The sequence below is a fragment of the Artemia franciscana genome, chromosome 1 (assembly GCF_032884065.1).
Source record: "Artemia franciscana chromosome 1, ASM3288406v1, whole genome shotgun sequence".
Taxonomy (NCBI): domain Eukaryota; kingdom Metazoa; phylum Arthropoda; class Branchiopoda; order Anostraca; family Artemiidae; genus Artemia; species Artemia franciscana.
In genome coordinates, this window is record NC_088863.1 from 49266158 (window position 1) to 49287649 (window position 21492).

Sequence of the window (21492 nt, forward strand, 5' to 3'; positions counted from 1 at the left end):
TGATCTGTCTTCTGGAAAAAAAGGCGAAATCCCACATTTTTGTAGATAGGAGCTTGAAACTTCTACAAGAGGGTTCTCTGATACGCTGAACCTGATGTTGTGCTTTTCGTTAAGATTCCATGAATTTTAGGGTATGTTTCCCCCTATTTTCTAAAATAATGCAGATTTTCTCAGGCTCGTAACTTTTGATGAGTAAGACTAAACTTGATGAAACTTATATATTTAAAATCAACATTAAGATGCGATTCTTTTGATGTAGCTGTTGGTATAAAAATTCCATTTTTTAGAGTTTTGGTTACTGTTGAGCCCTGTCGCTCCTTACTACAGTTCGTTACCACGAACTGTTTGATTTGATGTTGGGAAGGATATCGTGTCTCAGAACTCTTATTTTAAATCCCTACCGTATCCAGTGACATTGGGGGGAGTTAGGGGGTAGCCTAAAATCTTTAAAAACGCTTAGAGCCGAGGGATCGGAATGAAACTTGGTGGGAAAAATAATCACAAGTCCTAGATACGTGATTGACGTAATCGGAAAGGATCCGATCTCTTTGGGAGAGTTGGTGGGGAGGGTTAATTCTGAAAAATTAGAAAAAATGAGGTATTTTTAACTTACGAAGGGGTAATCAGATCTTAATGAAATTTGATGTTCGGAAGGAAATCTTGTCTTAGAGCTCTTATTTTAAATCCCGACTGAATCCGGTGAAATTGGGGGAGTTGAGGGGGGGGGGAAACGTAAAATTTTGGAAAACGCTTAGAGTAGAGTGATCGGGATGAAACTTGGTGGGAAAAATAAGAACAAGTCCTAGGTACGTGATTGACATAACCGGACGGATCCGCTCTCTTTGGGGGAGTGGGGGGGATGATTAATTATAAAACATAAAAAGAGGTATTTTTAACTTACGAAGAAATGATCGGATGTTTATGAAATTTTATATTTAGAAGGACCTCGTAACTCAGATCTCTTATTTTAAATCTCGACCGGATCCAGTGTCATTGGGTGGGGGGACCGGAAATCTTGGAAAACGCTGGAAGTGGAGAGACCAGGATGAAACTTGGTGGGAAGAATAAGCACAAGTCAAGATAAGTGACTGACATAACCGGACCGTATCCGCTCTCTTTGGTGGAGTTGGGGGGGGAGTAATTCGGAAAAATTAGAAAAAATGAGGCGGGTGATCAGATCTTAATGAAATTTGATATTTAGAAGGAACTTATGTCTCAAAGATCTTATTTCAAATACCGACCAGATCTCTTGGGATTGGGGGAAGTTGGCGGGGGAAACCGGAAATCTTGGAAAACGCTTATAAATGTCGTAGATTTGTGATTGACGTAACCGGACTGGATCCACTCTCTTTGGGGGAGTTAGGGGTATGGGATTCAGTGCTTTGGCGAGTTTAGTGCTTCTAGACGTGCTAAAACGATGAAAATTGATAGGTGTGTCAGGGAGCTGCACAAATTGACTTGATAAAGTCGTTTTCCATGATTCGACTAATACTAAACTAAATTTCGTTTAGTGAATTAGTTTAGCTATTAATGGGTACAAGTAGCTTTTTTTGAAGAGTCTGCTCTTCAAAAAAGGATTCATGGATTTCTGCTAATATTTGTGGAGATGTCACTGACCAATCCTTTTTTTTTCAAATAGGTGCCAAGGGACTACCAACTGGCTGCTTTTTTTCCAATAAGGTACACAATGTATTATTGTTTATTTGATATGACCGTTTTAATTACCAATTATGATAAGATTTTGGCAGGTGTGTGTCAGTATTTTTTATCTTTTTCGACCAATATTATTTGTTTCATTGTGTACAGAGCAACATACCTGCTATGGGTCCCATGTGTAATGACAAGAATAGGTAATTCAAAAGTTTTACGGTAAGAGGGAAAGTTCCTATCAAGTCTTTCAAATATCCAGTAATTTTCCAGAAAATAGAAACGGTTTTTTTTTAGACTACTAAATAGTATAAGTAAGTGCAAAACGAAACTCCCCTGGCTCCAAAACGAACTCTTAATGATCATATAACGTCTATCTTATTTAAAACATGATATTAGCTTCTAGAGAACTGAGATCACAAACTCTCTATCTGTACTAAATTTCTTGGGAATAATTCTGCTAAGTTTTTATGGAAGCTTGCTGTTTTTAATTAAATCTGTTCTTAGTATTTTTATTCTTGATTTAATTGTTTTTATGAAATTAAAAAAAAACTGAGGAACCAAATTAAATGCTAAAACAAGCAGATGTAAAGCCATATAATAGGTCAAAGATAAAACGAGCTTAAGTTAGGATGCATGAAGAAATAAAGGTCAGGTTTTATGACAATGCCAAATTTTTCTCACTGTTGCAATTTTGAACCGTAAAAACAAATAAGCAAAAACCAATCATTTAAACTTTGTAGTGAATTTCATCAGTAAAAATTGAAGCATTGATATTTTGTTAACTCACAAAGACGACTGCACCTTCTTTAGACGTTTGTTCCAATGTCATACTAGCCGATTTTTACGTTTAAATTTCACCTACGGTTATTTTAACTTTTTTTTTTATTATGGTGCCCACAACTACCAAAGTATGAATAGTGACGCATTTTGCGGATGATCTGCTTAATCCCTTTAAAGAAAATCTAATTTTTATTTTTTTTCTACTTTATAAGACATAGTGACAAAAAAAAAGAAAATAACGAGAAAGTTTATGAAGACAGCGAATTCACTCTGTTTTCAAAAAAACTGCTCGCTATCTTCTCCTGTTTTGTGTGATAGAAAGGCTGTGTAGTTTTCGTTATTATTTACATAAGATACATTGTTGTGTAAGTTTCCACTTCAAAATTACGAACTATCAAATCTCATTTTCAATCTAAATGATACTTTAAAACTTCGCGCGAATAGCACAAATTCAAGTTTTTAAAGCTTTATCTAGGTTTTAATTTTTAATTTTTTGACTGAAATGGAATTACAATGAAAATAGTGCCCCCAAAAAGTGTCATTTTAAGATAAACAACTAAATTGGTTATTTCAAGTGCTTTTCCTCAGAAATTGTTATATTTTTCCCTATAGGCTTGATTTGTATCTTGATTTTTTGTTTGTTCAAAATTAAATAAAAAAAAAATAATTTTTTTAGCTGAAAGTAAGGAGCGACATTAAAACTTAAAACGAACAGAAATTACTCCGTATATGAAATGAGTTGTCCCCTCCGCAATCCCTCGCTCTTTACGCTAAAGCTTTAAATTGTTTTAAAAAGTAGAATTGTGGCAGAGTCAAACTTTAGCGTAAAGAGCGAAGGATTGCGGAGGGGACAACTCATTTCATATACGGAGTAATTTCTGTTCGTTTTAAGTTTTAATGTCGCTCCTTACTTTCTGCTAAAAAAATTATTTTTTTTTTATTTAATTTCTGAACGTTTTTGAATTAATGCATGTTTGGTTTTGGCTCTCCGCACATAATTATTAAAATGAAATTTGTATATTAATTCTTTTTTTGGCTAAATGGCTTTCTCTTAGTTTTGATCAGACGATTTTGAGAAATAAGGGAGAAAGAAGGAGGCCTAGTTGCCCTCCAATTTTTTGATTACTTAAAAAGGCAACTAGAGCTTTTAATTTTTAACGAACGTTTTTATTAGTAAAAAATATACGTAACTTAAGAATTAACTTACGTAACAAACTTTCATAACCTTATATTTTTATTATGTATACGAGGGGGTTTGTACCCTAGTTAATACTTCGCTCTTTACACTAAATCGTAAGTTTTGTCCAAATTCTTTAAGAATGACCCCTGAATCAGAAAGGCCGTAGAATAAATAGTTGAAATTACTAAAAATACTTTAGCATAAAGAGCAAGGTATTTATCTCCTCCTAAATACCTCGCTCTTTATGCTAAAGTATTTTTAGAACCCCTCATATGCGTAATAATCTATGTTCGTTTTAAGTTTCAATGCTACTTCTTCCTTTCATTTGAAAAAACGTTTTCATGTTTATTTTTCATTGTTTTCTTATAGTAATGCTAGAGAATCCTGCGCCCTTGTCATTGAATTTTTCCTCCCCCTTGACAGATTCCTCCAAGAAAAGATCCTCCAACATAGCCCCCTCTCCTCAGCCCCACCCCCAAACAAAATAAAATCCCCCTGAAAACGTCTGTACACTTCCCAATAACCATTACTATATGTAAACAATGGTCAAAGTTTTTAACTTGCAGCCCCTCCCCCAGGGATTGTGGCGGAGTAAGTCATCCCCAAAGACATAGTTATTATGGTTTTCGACTATGCTGAACAAAATGGCTATCTCAAAATTTTGATCCATTGACTTTGGGAAAAAAATGAGCGTGGGAGGGGGCCTAGATGCCCTCCAATTTTTTTGGTCACTTAAAAAGGGCACTAGAACTTTTCATTTCCGTTAGAATGAGCCCTCTTGCGACATTATAGGACCACTTGGTCGATACGATGACCCCTGGGGAAAAGAAAAAAAAAACAAACAAATAAACACGCACCCGTGATTTGTCTTCTGGCAAAAAATACAAAATTCCACATTTTTGTAGATAGGAGCTTGAAACTTCTACAGTATGGTTCTCTGATACGCTGAATCTGATGGTGTCATTTTCGTTAAGATCCTACGGCTTTTAGGGGGTGTTTCCCCCTATTTTCCTAAATAAGGCAAATTTTCTCAGGCTCGTAACTTTTAATGGGTGAGACTAAACTTGATGAAACTTATATATTTAAAATCAGCATTAAAATGCGATTCTTTTGATGTAGCTATTAATATTAAAATTCAATTTTTTAGAGTTTTGGTTACTATTGAGCCGGGTCGCTCCTTACTACAGTTCGTTACGACGAACTGTTTGATAACAAGAAAAATGTATTGTATCTCGATGAAACTTAGTCAGATTAAATAAAAAAAAACAAGTTTTTTTAACTGAAAGTAAGGAGCGACATTAAAACTTAAAACGAACAGAAATTACTTCGTATATGAAAGAGGCTGCTTCCTCATCAACGCCCCGCTCTTTACGCTAAAGTTTGACTCTGTCTATCAATTCTTCTTTTTAAAACAGTAAAAAAGCTAATATAATATTGAACTGGAACTTGGTTGGAACTGCGAGTACGTTTCCTAGCTGTAGTCTACCTTCTTGGGGCCTATACCAATTTTTACCTTCGCGTGAGAAGAGAGTTTGACGGGCCCAAAGAGTCTATCAAATTTATACCAAACTTGGCCAGAAATAACCTTTGACTTCCTAATTATGACTTCTCGAACTCAAGGACCACTTTGAGCTCTGTGAAGAATTATGAAGAGAGGTATTTTTAACCTGATGAGGTATTTTAATGAGGAGAGTAAGGGTTTGTTCCAGCTTTTGTTGGAAAATGGGGTGATCCTGAATTTTCATCAACAAATCTGCCAGACGAAAATGTCGGATCCAAACGCAACTTACTCGTAAGTAAGTTAGAAAACTAAAAGAAACACTAATAATAATCTTTAAGCTTTATTATATTTATTGATTAGACGCGAGAAAGTATTTTTGTAATTTCCATTATCATTTCTGACTATCTCAAGTTCTGTGTCCTCTTAAAAAGCAAGTATGAACTAGACCTCCGTTGCCTGTGCAACGGGAAGTGTTGCAGCAACTGTGCCCTGTTCCTTAGGGCACAGTTGCGGAGCAACACGTGCAACTGTGCCCTACGGGACACAGTTGCTATTTCCGGGAAATCTGAAAGAGATACGGAAATAACGTCTTATAGTTTTCTGCTTAACTTTTAATGGCCTAAACTAGGAAAATATAAAACAAACCAAATTCACCAAAAAATTTAAATTGCCCCAAGAGCATGACAAAACTTCCAAATAGAAAAACCCAAAGAAGGAATTTTATTTCGGAGAAACTATTGTAAGCTCCAGTTGTTAGGAGATTGAGACCTGTCGAACCGCGTTGGAAATAAAATTCTAGCTGGTCCAGAACAGAAGTTACCTCTAGAACGTCGAAACTTCGGAAATTATTTCTTAGAGAACGAAGCAACTTGGTATATAGAACACTTCACTTCTTCTTGCATACTTTTCATAGCACTACTCGATAAAAATATAAGAAACATCAAAATCAGAAATTTGAGAAAATTCCAAAAAAAACGGAACGAGATGGACTTTTCCGGAATTATTTCCGGGAAATCTGTAAGAGGTACGGAATTTTGTGCTCCGGTTCTCGAAGAGACAAATGAAAGTTCTACATGAGTTCAGCATAACTGTATTTCTAACAAGTTTATTTCCGAAGCTAGGGTCGTCTTAACTTGACGCCAAACATCGAACGCACAGTTTCTAAGAAAAAAACCGTTTTATTTTTTTTATGGAAACTGTTAGAAATTTTAGGAACTTCTCTGGAACTTTTTTACTCTGTTTCACGTTTCCCTTCCCTCTTAAAAATCTCAAATTTTTAACTCTTACCACTTCGGAGCTACAGGTCACTGATCACGGTGAAAAAAAAAACAAAAAAAAAAACAAAAAAAAAAAAAAAACTACGAAAGCAGTAGTGTTGCTCCGCAACACAATAAATATATCATACGTTCTACCCTTGGGTATTTTCCTTGATAAAGATTACTAGAAAAAGTGCAGTTTTAGGTCGTATTTTTCTGGAATTTTTTATTTGGTCCCTCGTGTCAATCTGAGGTTGTGGGTGGAGGAGGGACACACCTATCCCTCCCTCCTGTTAGGTATGGCTCTGCCAAGAGAGTCAGATTAATTTAGTGCTAAAGCCCTTTTCAATGTATTTTTTTTCCTGCTAACTATTCTGATCTTTTGACTTGTCTGTTTTATTGGTTTGTTTTTATGGCACTTAGTATTTACCAAGTGACATATAGCAATCGCAAATTCTGTCGGTCTGTCTGTCCCGGTTTTGCTAGTTTAGGCACTTCTAGATAAGCTAGGACGATGAAATTTGGCAGGCATATCAGGGACCAGACCAGATTAAATTAGAAATAGTCCTTTCCCCGATTCGACCATCTGGGGGGAGTGGGGGGACGGGTAATTCGGAAAAAATAGAAAAATGAGGTATTTTTAACTTAGGAACCGGTGATCGAATATTAATGAAATTTGATATTTATAAGGGTATCGTGTCTCAGAGCTCTTTTTCAAATCCTTACCGGGTTCGGTGATATTGGGGGGGGAGTTGGAGGGGGAAACCTAAAATCTTGGAAAACGCTTAGAGTGGAGAGATCGGGATGAAACTTGGTGGAAAGAATAAGCACAAGTCCTAGATACGTGATTAACATAATCGAACTTAATCCGCTCTTTTTGGGGGAGTTGGGGGGGGGGTTAATTCGGAAAAATTAGAATAGTTGAGGTATTTTTATCTCACGAACGGGTGACCTGATCTTAACAAAATTTGATATTTAGAAGGAAATTATGTCTCAGAGCTCTTATTTTAAATCCCGACTAGATCTGCGACATTGAGGGGAGTTGGAGGGGGAAACCGGAAATCTTGGAAAACGCTTAAAGTGGAGAGATCGGGATGAAACTTGGTGGGTAGAATAAAGAAATGTCGTAGGATACGTGATTGACGTAACCGGACTGGATCCACTGTCTTTGGGGGAGTTATGGGAGGGGGTCCAGTGCTTTGGCGAGTTCGGTACTTCTGGAAGTGCTAGGACGATGAAAATTGGTAGGCATGTCCTGGACCTTCACAAATTGACTTGATCAAGTCGTTTTCCCCGATTCGACCATTTTGGGGGGCTGAAGAGAGAGGAAAGATTTGAAACAATGAGGTATTTTTAATTTACGAGCGGGTGATCGGATCTTAATGAATTTTGGTATTTAGAAGGACCTCGTGTCTCAGAGCTCTTGTTTTTCCTTTTAATTCAATCTATTGATTCTTAGAATTTTGCTAGAGCTTATACTATATGAGCTCTTTGCTCTTCCAACCTCGTCATAAGTGCCATATGAGCTCTTAGCTCTTGTTCAAGATTATTGTTTATAATGAATACACTCTCAAATTGACATATTGACTGTTGAATTTATTGCCTACATTTTTTTTGCGCATTTTTTGTTTCCAAAGCTTTTTTATCCGTTAAAACCGAGACAATAACAGCTTTAGGAGGATGCCTTCCTATTGCCTTTAGAGTCAAAGAGATAGCTCTCACCAGATATCTAAAGAGAGGAAGGCCTGATTATTGGCCATCCTTTCATACTTTAAATAGCCATAAATTAAATGATCATACATATTATACTGACTCGCAAGCAAATTATGTATTCGGTAATTCCCTTTCTTCCTGTAATACTATAAATGAAATTCGGAAAACTTTACGCATAAACCTATATATGAAATGGTATGAAATATTTTGCCAAGCTGTTAAGCTCTGGACCCTCCAGTTTTTCACTGATCATAATGACTTTCTTCAGGTTGTGAAAACTTCTCCTAATTATAAACTGACACAAATTGTTACTGGTCACTGTAACCTAAATTCATTTTATGTAAAATTAATGAAAGTAATTTTTCCACTTGTGATTGTGGTGATGAAGAGACTTTATATCATTATCTTTTTGACAGTAAACTTTTTTAAAATAAAAGAGCCGAAATACAATTTTGACTACTAGAGTTTTCTTACTCTGATATTTTTAATATTAATGTTATTTGGTTTATTAAAAGACTCAATATCCCGTTCTAGCATACTTGAATCAAACAAAGAGACTGGATATTTTTTTTTTCCTTTGTACTATTTAGTACAGATTGTATTTTGTAGCTGTATTTGTGATGTACTCTATGTGCTGTATTATGTAGATTAGACAGTGGAATATTCTGTAAGGGTTCAGTCGCTGAATAAAATCATTCATTCATTCATATCTTATATCTATGATTTGTTTTCCAGACCTTCAAGGAAGTACGTCAAAAAAGTCAGATACCCATTCCCAGATTAAAACTGATACAGAGACGGGGATTGTTTTGAACTTAGATACCGTTTCCATTCATGAGCAGAAAAAGGATCTTCGAAATAAGTAAGTTCGTTCCTAAGCTAGCTTTTGAACTAACATGCACAATTATTTGAGTAATGGTAAAGCATAAAAAGTCAGTAATAGCTTATAGAAAGCATGTGATGGAGGGGGTCCAAATGGATACAGAGTTGAATAGCAGCTAGTGTACTTGCTATGTGTTTGGTTTTTATCTTTTACTATTTTGGCTTATTTAAACTTTTTTAAAGCTTTTTTAAAGGATTGAAGGAATTGAAAGACTATTGTTTTTGTTACTTTATTGCGTTTGATTTATGCACCCCTCCCTATAGGTAACATACTATCTCACGTAGCTTTTATAAACCTAACTATTTCAGGGCTATAATATGTTTCCAATGCAATAGTTTGACATTTTGACCCAAAATATAGTTGCTCCTATTGTCAAGCAGTTCGTGGTAACGAACTAACTAAGGACCGACTCGACCGAATAGTAACTGTAATTCTGAAAAATGAAATTTTGGTAACAATAGACACATCAAAAGAGTTAAATTTCTTAGGCTGATCCCAAATATGTAAACTTCATTAAGTTTAATGTTACTCATCAAAACTTACGAGCCTGAACTTGCTTGGCTTTCCTTGCTTGATTTGAAATACCGTCATAAGTCAAATAAAAAAGCAAGATTTTTCTAGTGAAAGCAAGGAGTAATATTAAAACTTAAAATAAACAGAAATTATTCGGTATGTGAGGGGACTACCCCTTCCTCAACCCTCGCTCTTTTTGCTTAAGTTTGAATTATTGTCACAATTCTTAAAGAAAAATTGCTCAAACACGAGGATCGTCGAATTTGAACGAAATATATTTTTAAAGAACTTCAAGTATTTAGCGTAAAGAGGATTGAGAAAGGGCCATTCCCCCAACTTACTGGATAATCTCTGTTCATTTTAAGTTTGAATGTTGCTCCTTACTTTCAGTTGAAAAACTTGTTTTTATTTGTTTAATTTTTCTTACAGATTCACACAAACAATCTGTGGACCTGATGGTACCAGCTTTTTTAAAATTTGACTACTATGCATTGTTGCCTTCTGGCTGGGAAAGTGTTTACATTTTAATTTTTAGTCTTGTTTCAAGGCAAGCAATAATGGATTGTTTTTTAACCAATCGCTATTTTCTTCCCACTCTCCTCCCTGTTTAGAGGAAAATAAATGTTAAAATAAATTAAAAAAAAAAAAATTAAAGGTGATTGAAATGGCAAAAATTTAGACTTTTTAGTCAACGTATGGTTTACCTTATCAAAAATACCAACAGGTATAAATGGTTAGTATCTTTAATCCAAAACGAAAGAGGAATGATGTGTTGGACATCAAAGTCCAAAATTAAGATGGAGTTTACTCGTAAAAAAAAGAAAAAGAAAAAAAATTTTTTTTTTGGTGTTGAGATTGATTGCAAATATACTTAATTTTTTTTTATATGGATAACAAACAAAAGTCATAATTAATAAGTATTTGCTAATCAAATACTAACGCTTCATAATCAAACTTTTAAACGTAAATTTAAAATATCAAGTTAATTTTAAGCAGATAGATAAATCGTGTTAATCAATATGAACTATCTTACTGAGCACTCCATTATGTAAATGCTTGTACCCCAGGTCTCTTTACACACCAAAGTGTTGCAAGTTTTCTGGTGAAGGTCTCTGACCTAGTCCGTTCAAGAATGTGTAAGCTCATATGTAGGGTACAAAATCGCTTTATGGGCAGTTTTCCTGTGAATAATCTTACATATGTAGTTCAATGGCGGGAATGGATTTTGCACGGGTTTTCTGAAGCTGATATTTATGCTTATTACTGAAAATTTCTTTCATATAGCTCCTTTAATTTCTTTAAGATATTGAAGAGAATATGTCCAAATAGCAATTTTTTACCTCGAACTCAGCTAAAATTAAGAGCTTAATATAGAACTCAATATGCCAGTTAACTAATATTTTTATTGCAGATACGTGCTAAAATTTCAAACAGAAACAAAAGAGGAGCTAGAAAAAAGAAAAAAAGAATCCTTTGAGCCAGTTATACCTCAACCAGATAATGATTTAGAAAGAGGCTGTGACGAGTTTTTCCCGGAAAGCATTTCATTCCCCAAACGTCCTAGCTGGGAACCCAATGATGATGAATCTGCTTTTGATGCCAAGGAAAATAGATACTTCTTTGTAAGAGGGTATTCTAATGTACTTGATAAACATAAAATTTAATATACACATTTTTTTCTTCATTTGAGAGCCATTTGTAAACTTTTGTTTTATTTCCTTATTTGGATTTTGTGTGACAAGAGCTTAATTGAATCTTAAATTGGCATGATTATTATAAAATTCTCCAATTGACGGTTATCACCATGACGAGAGAAAAAATTCTATGTTTTGGAAGCCACCTATCCAAGTAAACTTCCTGCCAAAGAGAATGGGAAACTTATAAGAGTCTTGGACGATTTAATATAGCAAGATAGGGACTAATAACCGCCAGTGCCATGGGCATTGTAATATTTGTAAACATCATTAAAAACGTAGATATTTCAAAGAAAAAAAAGATAATTCATATGATTGGTCTACAATTTTGTAGGATTAAAACTGAAATTTCTCTGTAATTAATAATTAATATGTATGTGCTTTTGTTTTCAAAAATTATTTTTTTGTCAAAATCCAGTCTGTGCGAAGTAGGCCCAGATTAGCTTAAAAACCTTAATAGGTTAATTGGGCTTATTGACTTTAGATTGGTACGTCTACTCACCCTCACTAGCATTTTAAAGAGTTGCGAAAAACAAATATTAAGAGCTTAGGACAGGATAAAAGAGGAATAAAATAATGCTGGACAGTGCTGGTGATTATTTCTTCTAAGACTAGCGTCAGGTCCTACTCTTCTAAGCTTCTCCTACTCTTTTCTCCCCTCTAGGATATACTTGAAAATATTCTGTAAATGCATTTTGTGAGCACATTCTGTGCACTCACGAAGAGGGGAAAACTTGATTTTATTAGTTCAACGGTATCTATTACGAAACAGAGTTAATAATACGAGATGCGAAATGGTTGTGTTTTTGAAAACGTAACTTAACATAGAAGGTTAAAGGAGGGCAATTGTCAAACTAGCGGTGATTCATGAAAACTGAATCTTGGCAGTTAAAGAGAAGAATTTTAACTGTTAAAATGAACCTAAAAAGCACAATGGTTCCATCTTTTAATTACCAAAAAAATAATTAAATACCCATTACCCTTAAAAGCCATAAAACGCGTTGATGAAGTAATTTTTTGAGTTAGTAAGGATCACCTCTTCTTCACTCTTAGTGATCTTTTTGTATTTACCAGAATTCAAATCTGAATTATGTTAGCTGCTATTTAAACCTTGATTAATCTCTAACTCCCACTTTCTTATTTAGAAAAAAAAACTGGCACTTATCCACTCTTACCAATAAAGTCTTGGTTTAACTCAAATGTAAATTCAGTGACAATCAAATGCTAAATGCTCCCGATTGTAGAAAGGCTATTAAAAAGACAGGACATTGTCTTTTCAAAATTTATAGGTATATTTGATAGAAAGAAAAATTTAATGCTTTTTATTGTTTTGTTTAACCTGCTTATGCTACATAGCTTGTCTAAAAACAGATACTGAAATGACTGCACTCGAAACAGAAAGAGAGAACCATTGCAAGGTTAGATATGCTGCTTAAAGTAGTTCAACACGCTCATTATATCCAACTTTCTTCTAAACATCACATTTCAATAGTCTGTTTCCCTAAGGGGTTATTTTCGGGAAGGGGGGTGGGGGCTGACAAATGTGAGAGTTGTGGAACTTCTTAAAATAGTAAACTTCCAAACACAGTATGTTTTATTAGTAGGCTATCTAGAATCTGTACTGAACACTTTAATAGAGTTGGATTATTGCGCTGCAGGGTAAAATACAAAAGTAAAGTTGGTTTTCTGTGCATGCTCTGAGAATATCATTTTTAGTAAGATCATTCTTTTACATGAAATAAATATTTTACTAGTCGCAGTTGCATAAATAGTAAAACTAGTTTACTTCCCATAGTAGTAAAATACTTGTAGGCATGAATACATAATGAGGTGGAAGTATTAGGCTTGGGATTGCTTGTGGAGGATTTTGACTCTTGCTGATAGAAGAGTGTCACCAAGTGTGGAAAACTATGTTGTGGCCAAGATGGGCCCAGGTTTGCACAAAGCCTCCATTCATGCTGAAGATCCAAGAGGATTCTTTCTGCCCGGCTCCAAGCCGTCTCAAGTGCTTTGTGTAGACTTGAGAAGATGGGGTTTTCTCCTTCGTGCACTGATTTTGAACCTGTTGTTTTTCTTGAGGCCAAAGTAGTGTCGATGGTTTAAATGATATGAAAATTACAACTTGTAATTTTAGAAAGTAAAAAACAAACTATCGTACTGAATTTTGACCGACGAATTAAGATGTTTTGATCTGGCTTTGTTAGAAGTTTCAGAAACCCATATCCCGTGGGTAGTTAACATGAAATTAGATGATATAAAAATTGTTTACTCAGGCAAGAAGGAAGGATGCATAGGCAGGGAGTAAAGCTCATGATGAATAAGGAGGCTGCTTAGTCTTGTTTAGGCTAGGAAGGTATTAATTAATAGAATACTAATCGCTCATTTTACGACTAAAAAGTGCAGGGTTTCAGCTATAGTAGTATATGCCCTTGTAGAACCGACTGACGGAGATAGTAGTAAATCTGATGAGCTTCACTTGCAGTTTTTATCAGGAGATTTTAACGCGCAGGTCAGTAGAAATTGGGATAGATGGTATCCTAACCTAGGTAAATTTGGTGTTGGAAAAGAAAACAGTAATGGTTGCAGACTGCTGCAATTTGGTAGGTAAAATAATCTAGTTATAGGCTATACAGCATTCATCATAAAATGGCCCATATGGCAACATAGTACTCAACTAACGGTAAGACGACCAACCTTGATATGTTATTGTAAAAAGAAGACTGGCAGGATCGATATAAGATACCAGAGTGTATAGGAGTGTTGTTAATGATTTTAAACGTAAAAATCAAAAAATCACCTTCTAGTAGTGTCTAGGGTTAATCTAAAGCTGACATTTAAAAAGGGTAATATTCCTACGGGAATTTATGATGTAAGTGGATTTTAGGATAAGAAGTATTAAGAAAGTTTACAGGTACAATTAAATATTAAACTAAAGAGTCTAAAATTCGACAATTTGGAAATTTCTCTTGAGTAGTTTTAGAGAAATAGTTTGTAAAGTAGCAGATGGTGTCTTAGGCTGGGAAGTTAGAATCGATGCTAGAATTATTATTGAAAATGCTTTAAGTTTAATGGAGAAGAGGAGGGGCTTGTGCTGGAAGTATTTGGGTGATAGATCATATGAAACTAAATGGAATGTATGTAAAATATAGAAAACATTAAAATATGAATTAAGGAGGTGTGAAGTGAGGCCGTGAATAAAATTGCTGAAAATAGAGAAGATGCAGCCAGGTGACACAATGCTAATATATTGTATTTGTATTTTAAATACTGAGAGGGAACTGTCAATCTGGACTTGTCCCAGTGTAACATAGGATCAAGGCCATAATTAGTGATAAGAAAAGAGGTTAAGATAGGTGGGCAGAACATTTTGAGAATATAATAAAAATTATAAAGTTGTAAGAAATGGTATAGATAAGAATGAAAAAGTTTGACCCTTTGGAAGTGAAGAAAGACTTGTTTTGCCAGGAATTACAGATAAAAAAGAAATTGATTAAGGCCCCAGAAATTTAAAAAAAAAATTAAGGCCCCCAGGCGCTGATAGTGTGGTAACTGAGTTATTTTTAAATATTGGGGTTGTAAAGTTAGACGTAAATTACTGAAGATTGTGAACATGATTTTTGAAAAGGGGAAATACCTAGCAATTTTAGGAAAACTTGCAAAAGTGACACTTGAAAAGTGGGTAATTATAGATGTATTAACCTGGTTTTTCTAGGAAGCTAATTACTTAGCATGATCATACTTTTTAGACTTAGAAATGCTGTATATAAAAAGAACAACATTGTGTTTTTAGGAAGGGGAAAGGATATGTCAATTGAATTTATATTCTTAGATTAAAAATTGAGAAAGTCCTGAGTTGTCAGACCCTTTAGTCTTTTCCTTTATAGATTATGAGCAAGCGTTCGATTCAGCCGATAGAAAAGCTTTATCAAAGGTCGTATCCTTGTATGGTATACCAGATAGATACAGCAATGTGATTCGTGTTATGTACGAAAATAGCATTACTGCGGTTAAGGTAGGAAATGAGTTTAATAGCTGTTTTCGTATTAAATCAAAAGTTACGCAAGGTTCGGTTATATCCCAATTTGTGTAGATTGTTTTTGGTGAAATTTGTCCTAAGAAATACTGTAAAGGCTATGGGATAGCATGGAATAAAATGGGAAAATAAACTCTCCTGGATATAGATTGTGCTGATGATCTAAGCATCCTAGATGAAAGTGTGAGACAAAATGAATTTTTGTTTGGAGAAAAGATTGGTCCAGTGGATAGCTTCACTTACTAGGTAGTATTTTTAGTAAAGATAGTGGATTCATGGAGATGTTAAAAAGTAGAATAGGAAAGGCCCAGGGTCTTTTCTTCACAGTTGAAAAAAGGAAGGCAGACTAGGAAGATAAGTAAGTGAGCCCAGACTAGAATGTTTGAAGCTACAGAGATGACTATGATCAAGAATGGTTTTGAAACCTAGGCACTCCGAAAGGCGGAGATAGATTTATTAAATGTTTTTCCGATAAATTGTCTACGGATTTGTTTTGGGTACGTGTCTGGCTGACCGTGTTTCAAATAGAAAGATGAACGAAAATTGAGCTTTATCTCGCTTTCTATGGCTGTAATGAAACAAAGGTTAAGATAGCTTAGATGCGTTCTGTGAGTGGAAGATAACACAATTTCAAAGATCGTCCTTTTCGACATGCCATCTAGGATAAAACGAAAAGCAGTTCGTACCCGAATTGGTGCGACGGATGCAATAAGCCTTAGAACTATTACGGTTAGGGGAGGGGGAAGGGGACAGTTGCCAAAATCATGCTTTTAGAAATTTGTTCTGTTCTAAAGTATCGAATGAAATTTGGATTAGTGGTTATTCTCAATTAGAAGTGTCAGTTGTTCTAAATGTTTTTTTTTGCAATGTGTATTGCAGTCTGAAGTGGTTTCAGAAGCAGCTTTGGATTGAGATAGACACGTATTTATATCGAAGTGAATTAAGCGACATTCATTGTAGAATCGGAATTCCTTTTCACCGTCTCAAAAATTTGATTAACTGGAATTACACATGTAATATGCCGAAATAGTTCATGCTATGAAAATTTTGAGTTCCATTTCGTCCATGCTATAAGGGTGCGTTAAAACACAAAAAAAGGATGGTTTTCAATACCAGGTTTGGATGAAGCAAAACAGAAACTTCGTCTATGATACCATATATGGGACCGACCGAGAAACGGTTCCCTATTCCAGATAGTTATGTCAACAAAAAATAAATATATGAAGTTAGTGGCAACATGGAAGAAATAACAAGCAAACCATATATCAACAAGGATTAGGGATAATCTAAAGTTATATCAGCTGATTTATCAGATTAAGTCCATTAAAACAATGGTAGGAACACCTTACTTAAGTATTTTTGGCTAAATCGCCACCAACTGTACCATCAGTTGGGTTTTCGAAGTAGTTTAGCCGTCTAAAAGACATTTCAAATGCGTCCGATAGTATGTTAATCAAGCGTTTCTATTGCTGGTCCATAGTGGAGTGAATCTATTCATAGGCCAGTGTTTGACAGGTCTGCATGGTAATCCGTCTGTGAAATTTTTCTTTGAGGGGGAGGGGAGGGACAACTTTCAGACCGAATTTCTCTGCGTCGTTGAGTTAAGGAGGAATCAGTTCTTAGCCTTATTATATTGAACAACGGAAATAGAACGGCCACGTGGTACCTACCCAAAATGAGATGGACGGCATCGACATTTGTCGTTTGTCGTATGCTGACGATATTTTGTTGTTTTTGGATAATTTAGTATTGATACAGAATGCAATTCATGTAATATATGAATTGTAATATTATTACAACGACAAATGCGGGAGATAATGATTTCCAGCATCATTGCATCAGGATAGGGTCACAGGACATTTCTAGTCAAGATTTCATTAAGTACCTTAAATTGCCTTTGGCCAGGCATTTAAAGCTACGCGAGAGTTGGTACTATCATCTGTATTGGAAAAACTTACGGCCTGCTAGTCAGTGAAACCGGTAATCCAGTTTCACTGGATTACCGAAGTGAAACTTCGGTAATCCAACACTTGCTAAACCTTATAATTCAATTTTCCCGCCCTATGTATTTTTTATCGTTTAATTTTCGAAGATGCATACTAAAAGTGTATCTCTGTGTATTTTTTCGGCTTTATAAACATTTTCTCGGAACCCCACTATGGTTCAGAAACAAGTATATTATCTGAAAATTGAGAGTACTTGATGGATCACTACAAAAATGCATCAGCAATATGATTGATTTGTTAGGCGATCCAAAGAAAATGGAATTGATTTCCCCCTTAATTGTTTCGCTTGATCGATAAATTGTGGGGTCGACATAGTCTATGTAAAGCTGAGTTATATGTCGTAAGTGTTGTTATCGTCCTTTTCGTCAGAAGTTTTGTAGTCCTTCGTTTGCATCCTTTGCTCCTCTTTATACATTCATATATGTATAGACGGCATAAATAGACTATCATTATGTACAATCATTTATTTTAATTTCTGTTTATTTTTGGTTTCATTTATTCTTTGATAGTAATTTCTGTTTGTTTTGAGTGTGAATTGTTATAGGACTTTAATCCTGCTGGTCTCAAATTTAATATGGCTCTTCAAATTTCTTTGAAAAACCTTTTTTTTAATTTTTTTTTTAATTAATAAAAAAAAGAACACAGAGCAAACACAGTGTTTGATGTAGAAGTTCTTTTTTTCGATATTTTGGCAGCAATTTTTGTTGTAAGAATTTTGGCAGCATACCTGATTCTGAAAATTTCGGGGATTTAGGGGAAATTGGGGAAATTTCTGCTATGTTTAGAACGGGATTTTACCACTAAGTTAGCGTTAAAATCAAATTGGAATCAGACTATCAGCAGATTCCAAAAGCAGGATTTAAGTTTATTTTAAGGGCCTTTCAATACTGAATGACAAATGGAATACCTTCTATAAGACTATTGAAATAGGTGATTTCAAGTGTTCCTACGTGAATGTTTGAATGTTTCACTGGTAACGACTTTCTTTTCTAATTTCTAATATTTTCGATTTTTAGGAATATTGCAAAAGTGCAATTGAATCAACAAGCTTCTTTGACTTGAATCTAGAAACGTGGCGACAGCTTTGGAGAGTCACAGAAAAAGCAGACATACTTTTTGTCATTGTTGACATTCGATTTGCGGTAGTTAATCTTCTTTACTTGTTTGTCTAGTATATTCTGGGACTTTGTGTGAGATTAATTTTTCGTATCTACTCTCCCTCATGAGATGTTATTACCTCCATTCTGCCAAAGTTATAGTCTTTTACATGTCTCTGCCTAAGGGCTGGGCAGAACCTGCTCTTTTTAAGATCAACCCAAAGATCCCCAGAAAATCGATTCTAAATACCTAAATATTTCATTTACTTTGGTATGAAAACACTTTTAAGCCCCTATTCCCCTTACGTATATCTTCACCCCCCCCAGTTTAAAATTCTAGATTTAAAATTTTTTGTGTAATAACAGAATGAACTTGCTGGATTTTTCAAAAATTATTGGAATAGTTATTACCGAATTCCAGTCAAATCTAATTTTACTATAGTTTATCTGTAAGTCTTGTTTTTTTGGCGTGACTACTTGTCAACCACAATCCAGGAACTATATGAAACTAATGGAGAATATTTGGGGAAATAGCTCCAAGAAAAATTAAGATTTTTACGATTTTCTCCGTTGATTTTTCTATTTTTGTGCTATTTGATGGCTATATGATTTTTTTTAGTATATGATCTGCTGATAAGTAGACCACTGGTGATACATTTAATATGTATAATATTAAGTATTCGCTTATGAAATTGGGTTTTGGGTATGTGTATGTATCTCATCGAGTATCAGCAGCATTGGGTCCCCGTATAAAGGTGGAACCCCACGTTCAAAACAAGTTGGTCTGTATAACATAACTCTACTTTGGAAAATTACCTCTAATCTACGAATTAAAATTCATAAAGCAATACTGTTGGATGTGATTCTGTAGTTTAAACCTGTTTACGAAATGAAAGAAAGGTTATAGTACCTTGGAAGGCATTACAAGTATTTCTCTCTTACATTCCCTTTCTTCATTTTACCAAATTCACTCTTAGTTTTACTTCGTATTTGGAAGCTTTTTCATAAAAGCTGTAGCGATTATTACAAATTATCGCATTATGAAGGAAGCTTAGGGATTTCTTGAAAGTTGGGCTTCAAGCTCAGCAGTTTCCCACTTCACCCCCAAATATATTGTCGACGCACCAAGATTCTTACAGTAATCTGATTACCGTGACTCCGCCCCAGCTTAAATATATTCACACAAAGGAAGTTGATCAACCAAGTCAGTCTGAGGACTTGACTAGAAGATTGTCAGGTGATACTATAGTAATATACACCCTATGATAGTATTTTTCTAAAATAGATTTAACTCTTAGTTATGGCACTATTCAATCAGGAGACTTCATTTCCATATTTTCTTTGCAGAGATTAGCGGGACTCGGGCATTCTGAGGTCGTGGTCGCACAATAAAAAAAGGGGGTTTTCAGTTTCCGCTATCGTAGCTGACGTATTGCGACTTTGAAATACCTCTTTTGTTACGTATTGGCTAAAATTGCTATAAAATTTTCATGTGTGTCCCTTTTATTTTCATTGCTCCTATTTCATGAATTTTATTCTCTGAGTCTCCTGTTTTTGAGCTTTAGTGGGTAAACATTATTTGGCTAAAATTAATAACTACGGCAAAATTTACTATGATGCCAATCTTTCCTACATTCCCACCAAAGAAGTATTAAACCTTTTCGTGTATTTTGGTTTTTTCGTTCAACACGATTGAAATTGTTATTCGACCCGTCTTGTTACGATTTATGTTTTTATTATTATCACTATTTTTATTAGATTTTTTTTTACCACTATTACTATTGTTCTTATGACCAACCATGACACGCCTGTAAATGATTCTAGGCTATTGAATTTAGGAACCGTATGAATCAATTCATTGTTAAGCTTAAGGACATTTGCTTTAAATTAAGTGCAACTTTTCAGAAATCACCTGGCTTTAATACATTACCGCACTCAGGTAAAGGAAGGTGGGCTATCCCTACCCCAGAATTAGCTTGATGGCTGGCCTTGAAAAAATGTGGAAGATAATGACCTGCACATCCATTTGTTTACAATGGTATTCGCTACCCGTGTCAGAAAAAAAACAAAACAAATTCTAAGTCCCCTTCCCCTGACCAAGGGTCACACATATCTTAATATTTTGAAGTACTTGTAACTTTTAAATGGTAATGAAAAAGATTTACTTTCCAGGATCAATGTTAATGTGGAGAGGGGGGTAGGGGAGGGCTTTAAACTTCAAGCCTTCTATGCTCCTTCGTCACATTCTCTTAGTACTGCCGATATTTTGATTTGATATTTTCTAATATTTTTCTAGTCTGTTCATTTCCCACCTGCTCTCTATCGTTATATAGTAAATGAATTGGAGAAGAAAATGATATTAGTCCTGAACAAAATTGATCTAGTTCCTTCAAGTGTTGTTGCAGCTTGGAAAGACTATTTCAGGTAATACATAATATATATCATTTTTGTAATTAGGGGATTTTTGAGATTATAATAGATTCTGAGTTCGTTTTGTAAAACAAAAATTATCTGTTATAATTCAACATGGTGTACGACCATGTACATTTGCCAAAACAAATCTTATTTTTTCTTGTTCTGTTTTCAAATGGAAGGGACTGACTTAAATACACATCCAAAGATAGGTGTTAATGATATGCACGTGCGCCAATTCCTCTAGGGAGAAGGGTGGTGATGGGTTATTTTACAAGTACAATTAAATGAAAAGGGTGAGAAATTAATGTAAAAATCTTAAACATCTGGTGATTCCAATAGCCGCCTGGAAAAAATATTAATGGTAATAAATTTGTCTGCAATGAGGTACGTTCTCTTTAGAATTAGAAAGCCATCTCGTTTATTTTTCTAAAGATTGTTTCGTCCATCATAGTAACAGCTGGAATAGGGAAATGTATAATTTCTAAACAATCTCTGTTTTTCTCTGTTTTTAGATGGGGGCTGGTTCATTACTTGACCATTCTAACCTGGCTATTTATGGCCGTTGTATATTCGATCATTTATATAGTGGAGGGGCAAAAATTGTAATAGAAAAAAGATGAATTAGATGGAAAAACATAAGAAATAAATTTGAAAACTTAAAAGTAAAGACGTTTCTGTAGTAGCCTGGAAATATTCTTTTCGTAAATTGTATGTGACTCCAACTTGGGAACTTTTTTTTTCCAGAATGTTAAAAAATGTTTAGCTTGTTTT

At 34.7% G+C, this 21492-nt stretch overlaps 1 protein-coding gene across 2 annotated transcripts in view; it reads left to right on the plus strand.

Annotated features, from left to right (window-relative positions):
* LOC136030974 (guanine nucleotide-binding protein-like 1) overlaps positions 1–21492 on the plus strand; it is a 106244-nt gene that overhangs the window by 28980 nt on the left and 55772 nt on the right. For both annotated transcript variants that reach the window (XM_065710137.1, XM_065710129.1), the window contains exons 3-6: positions 8816–8942; positions 10888–11098; positions 18226–18351; positions 20603–20730. In XM_065710137.1, coding sequence (XP_065566209.1) covers positions 8816–8942; positions 10888–11098; positions 18226–18351; positions 20603–20730 — 592 coding nt within the window. The remainder of the gene's footprint in view (positions 1–8815; positions 8943–10887; positions 11099–18225; positions 18352–20602; positions 20731–21492) is intronic.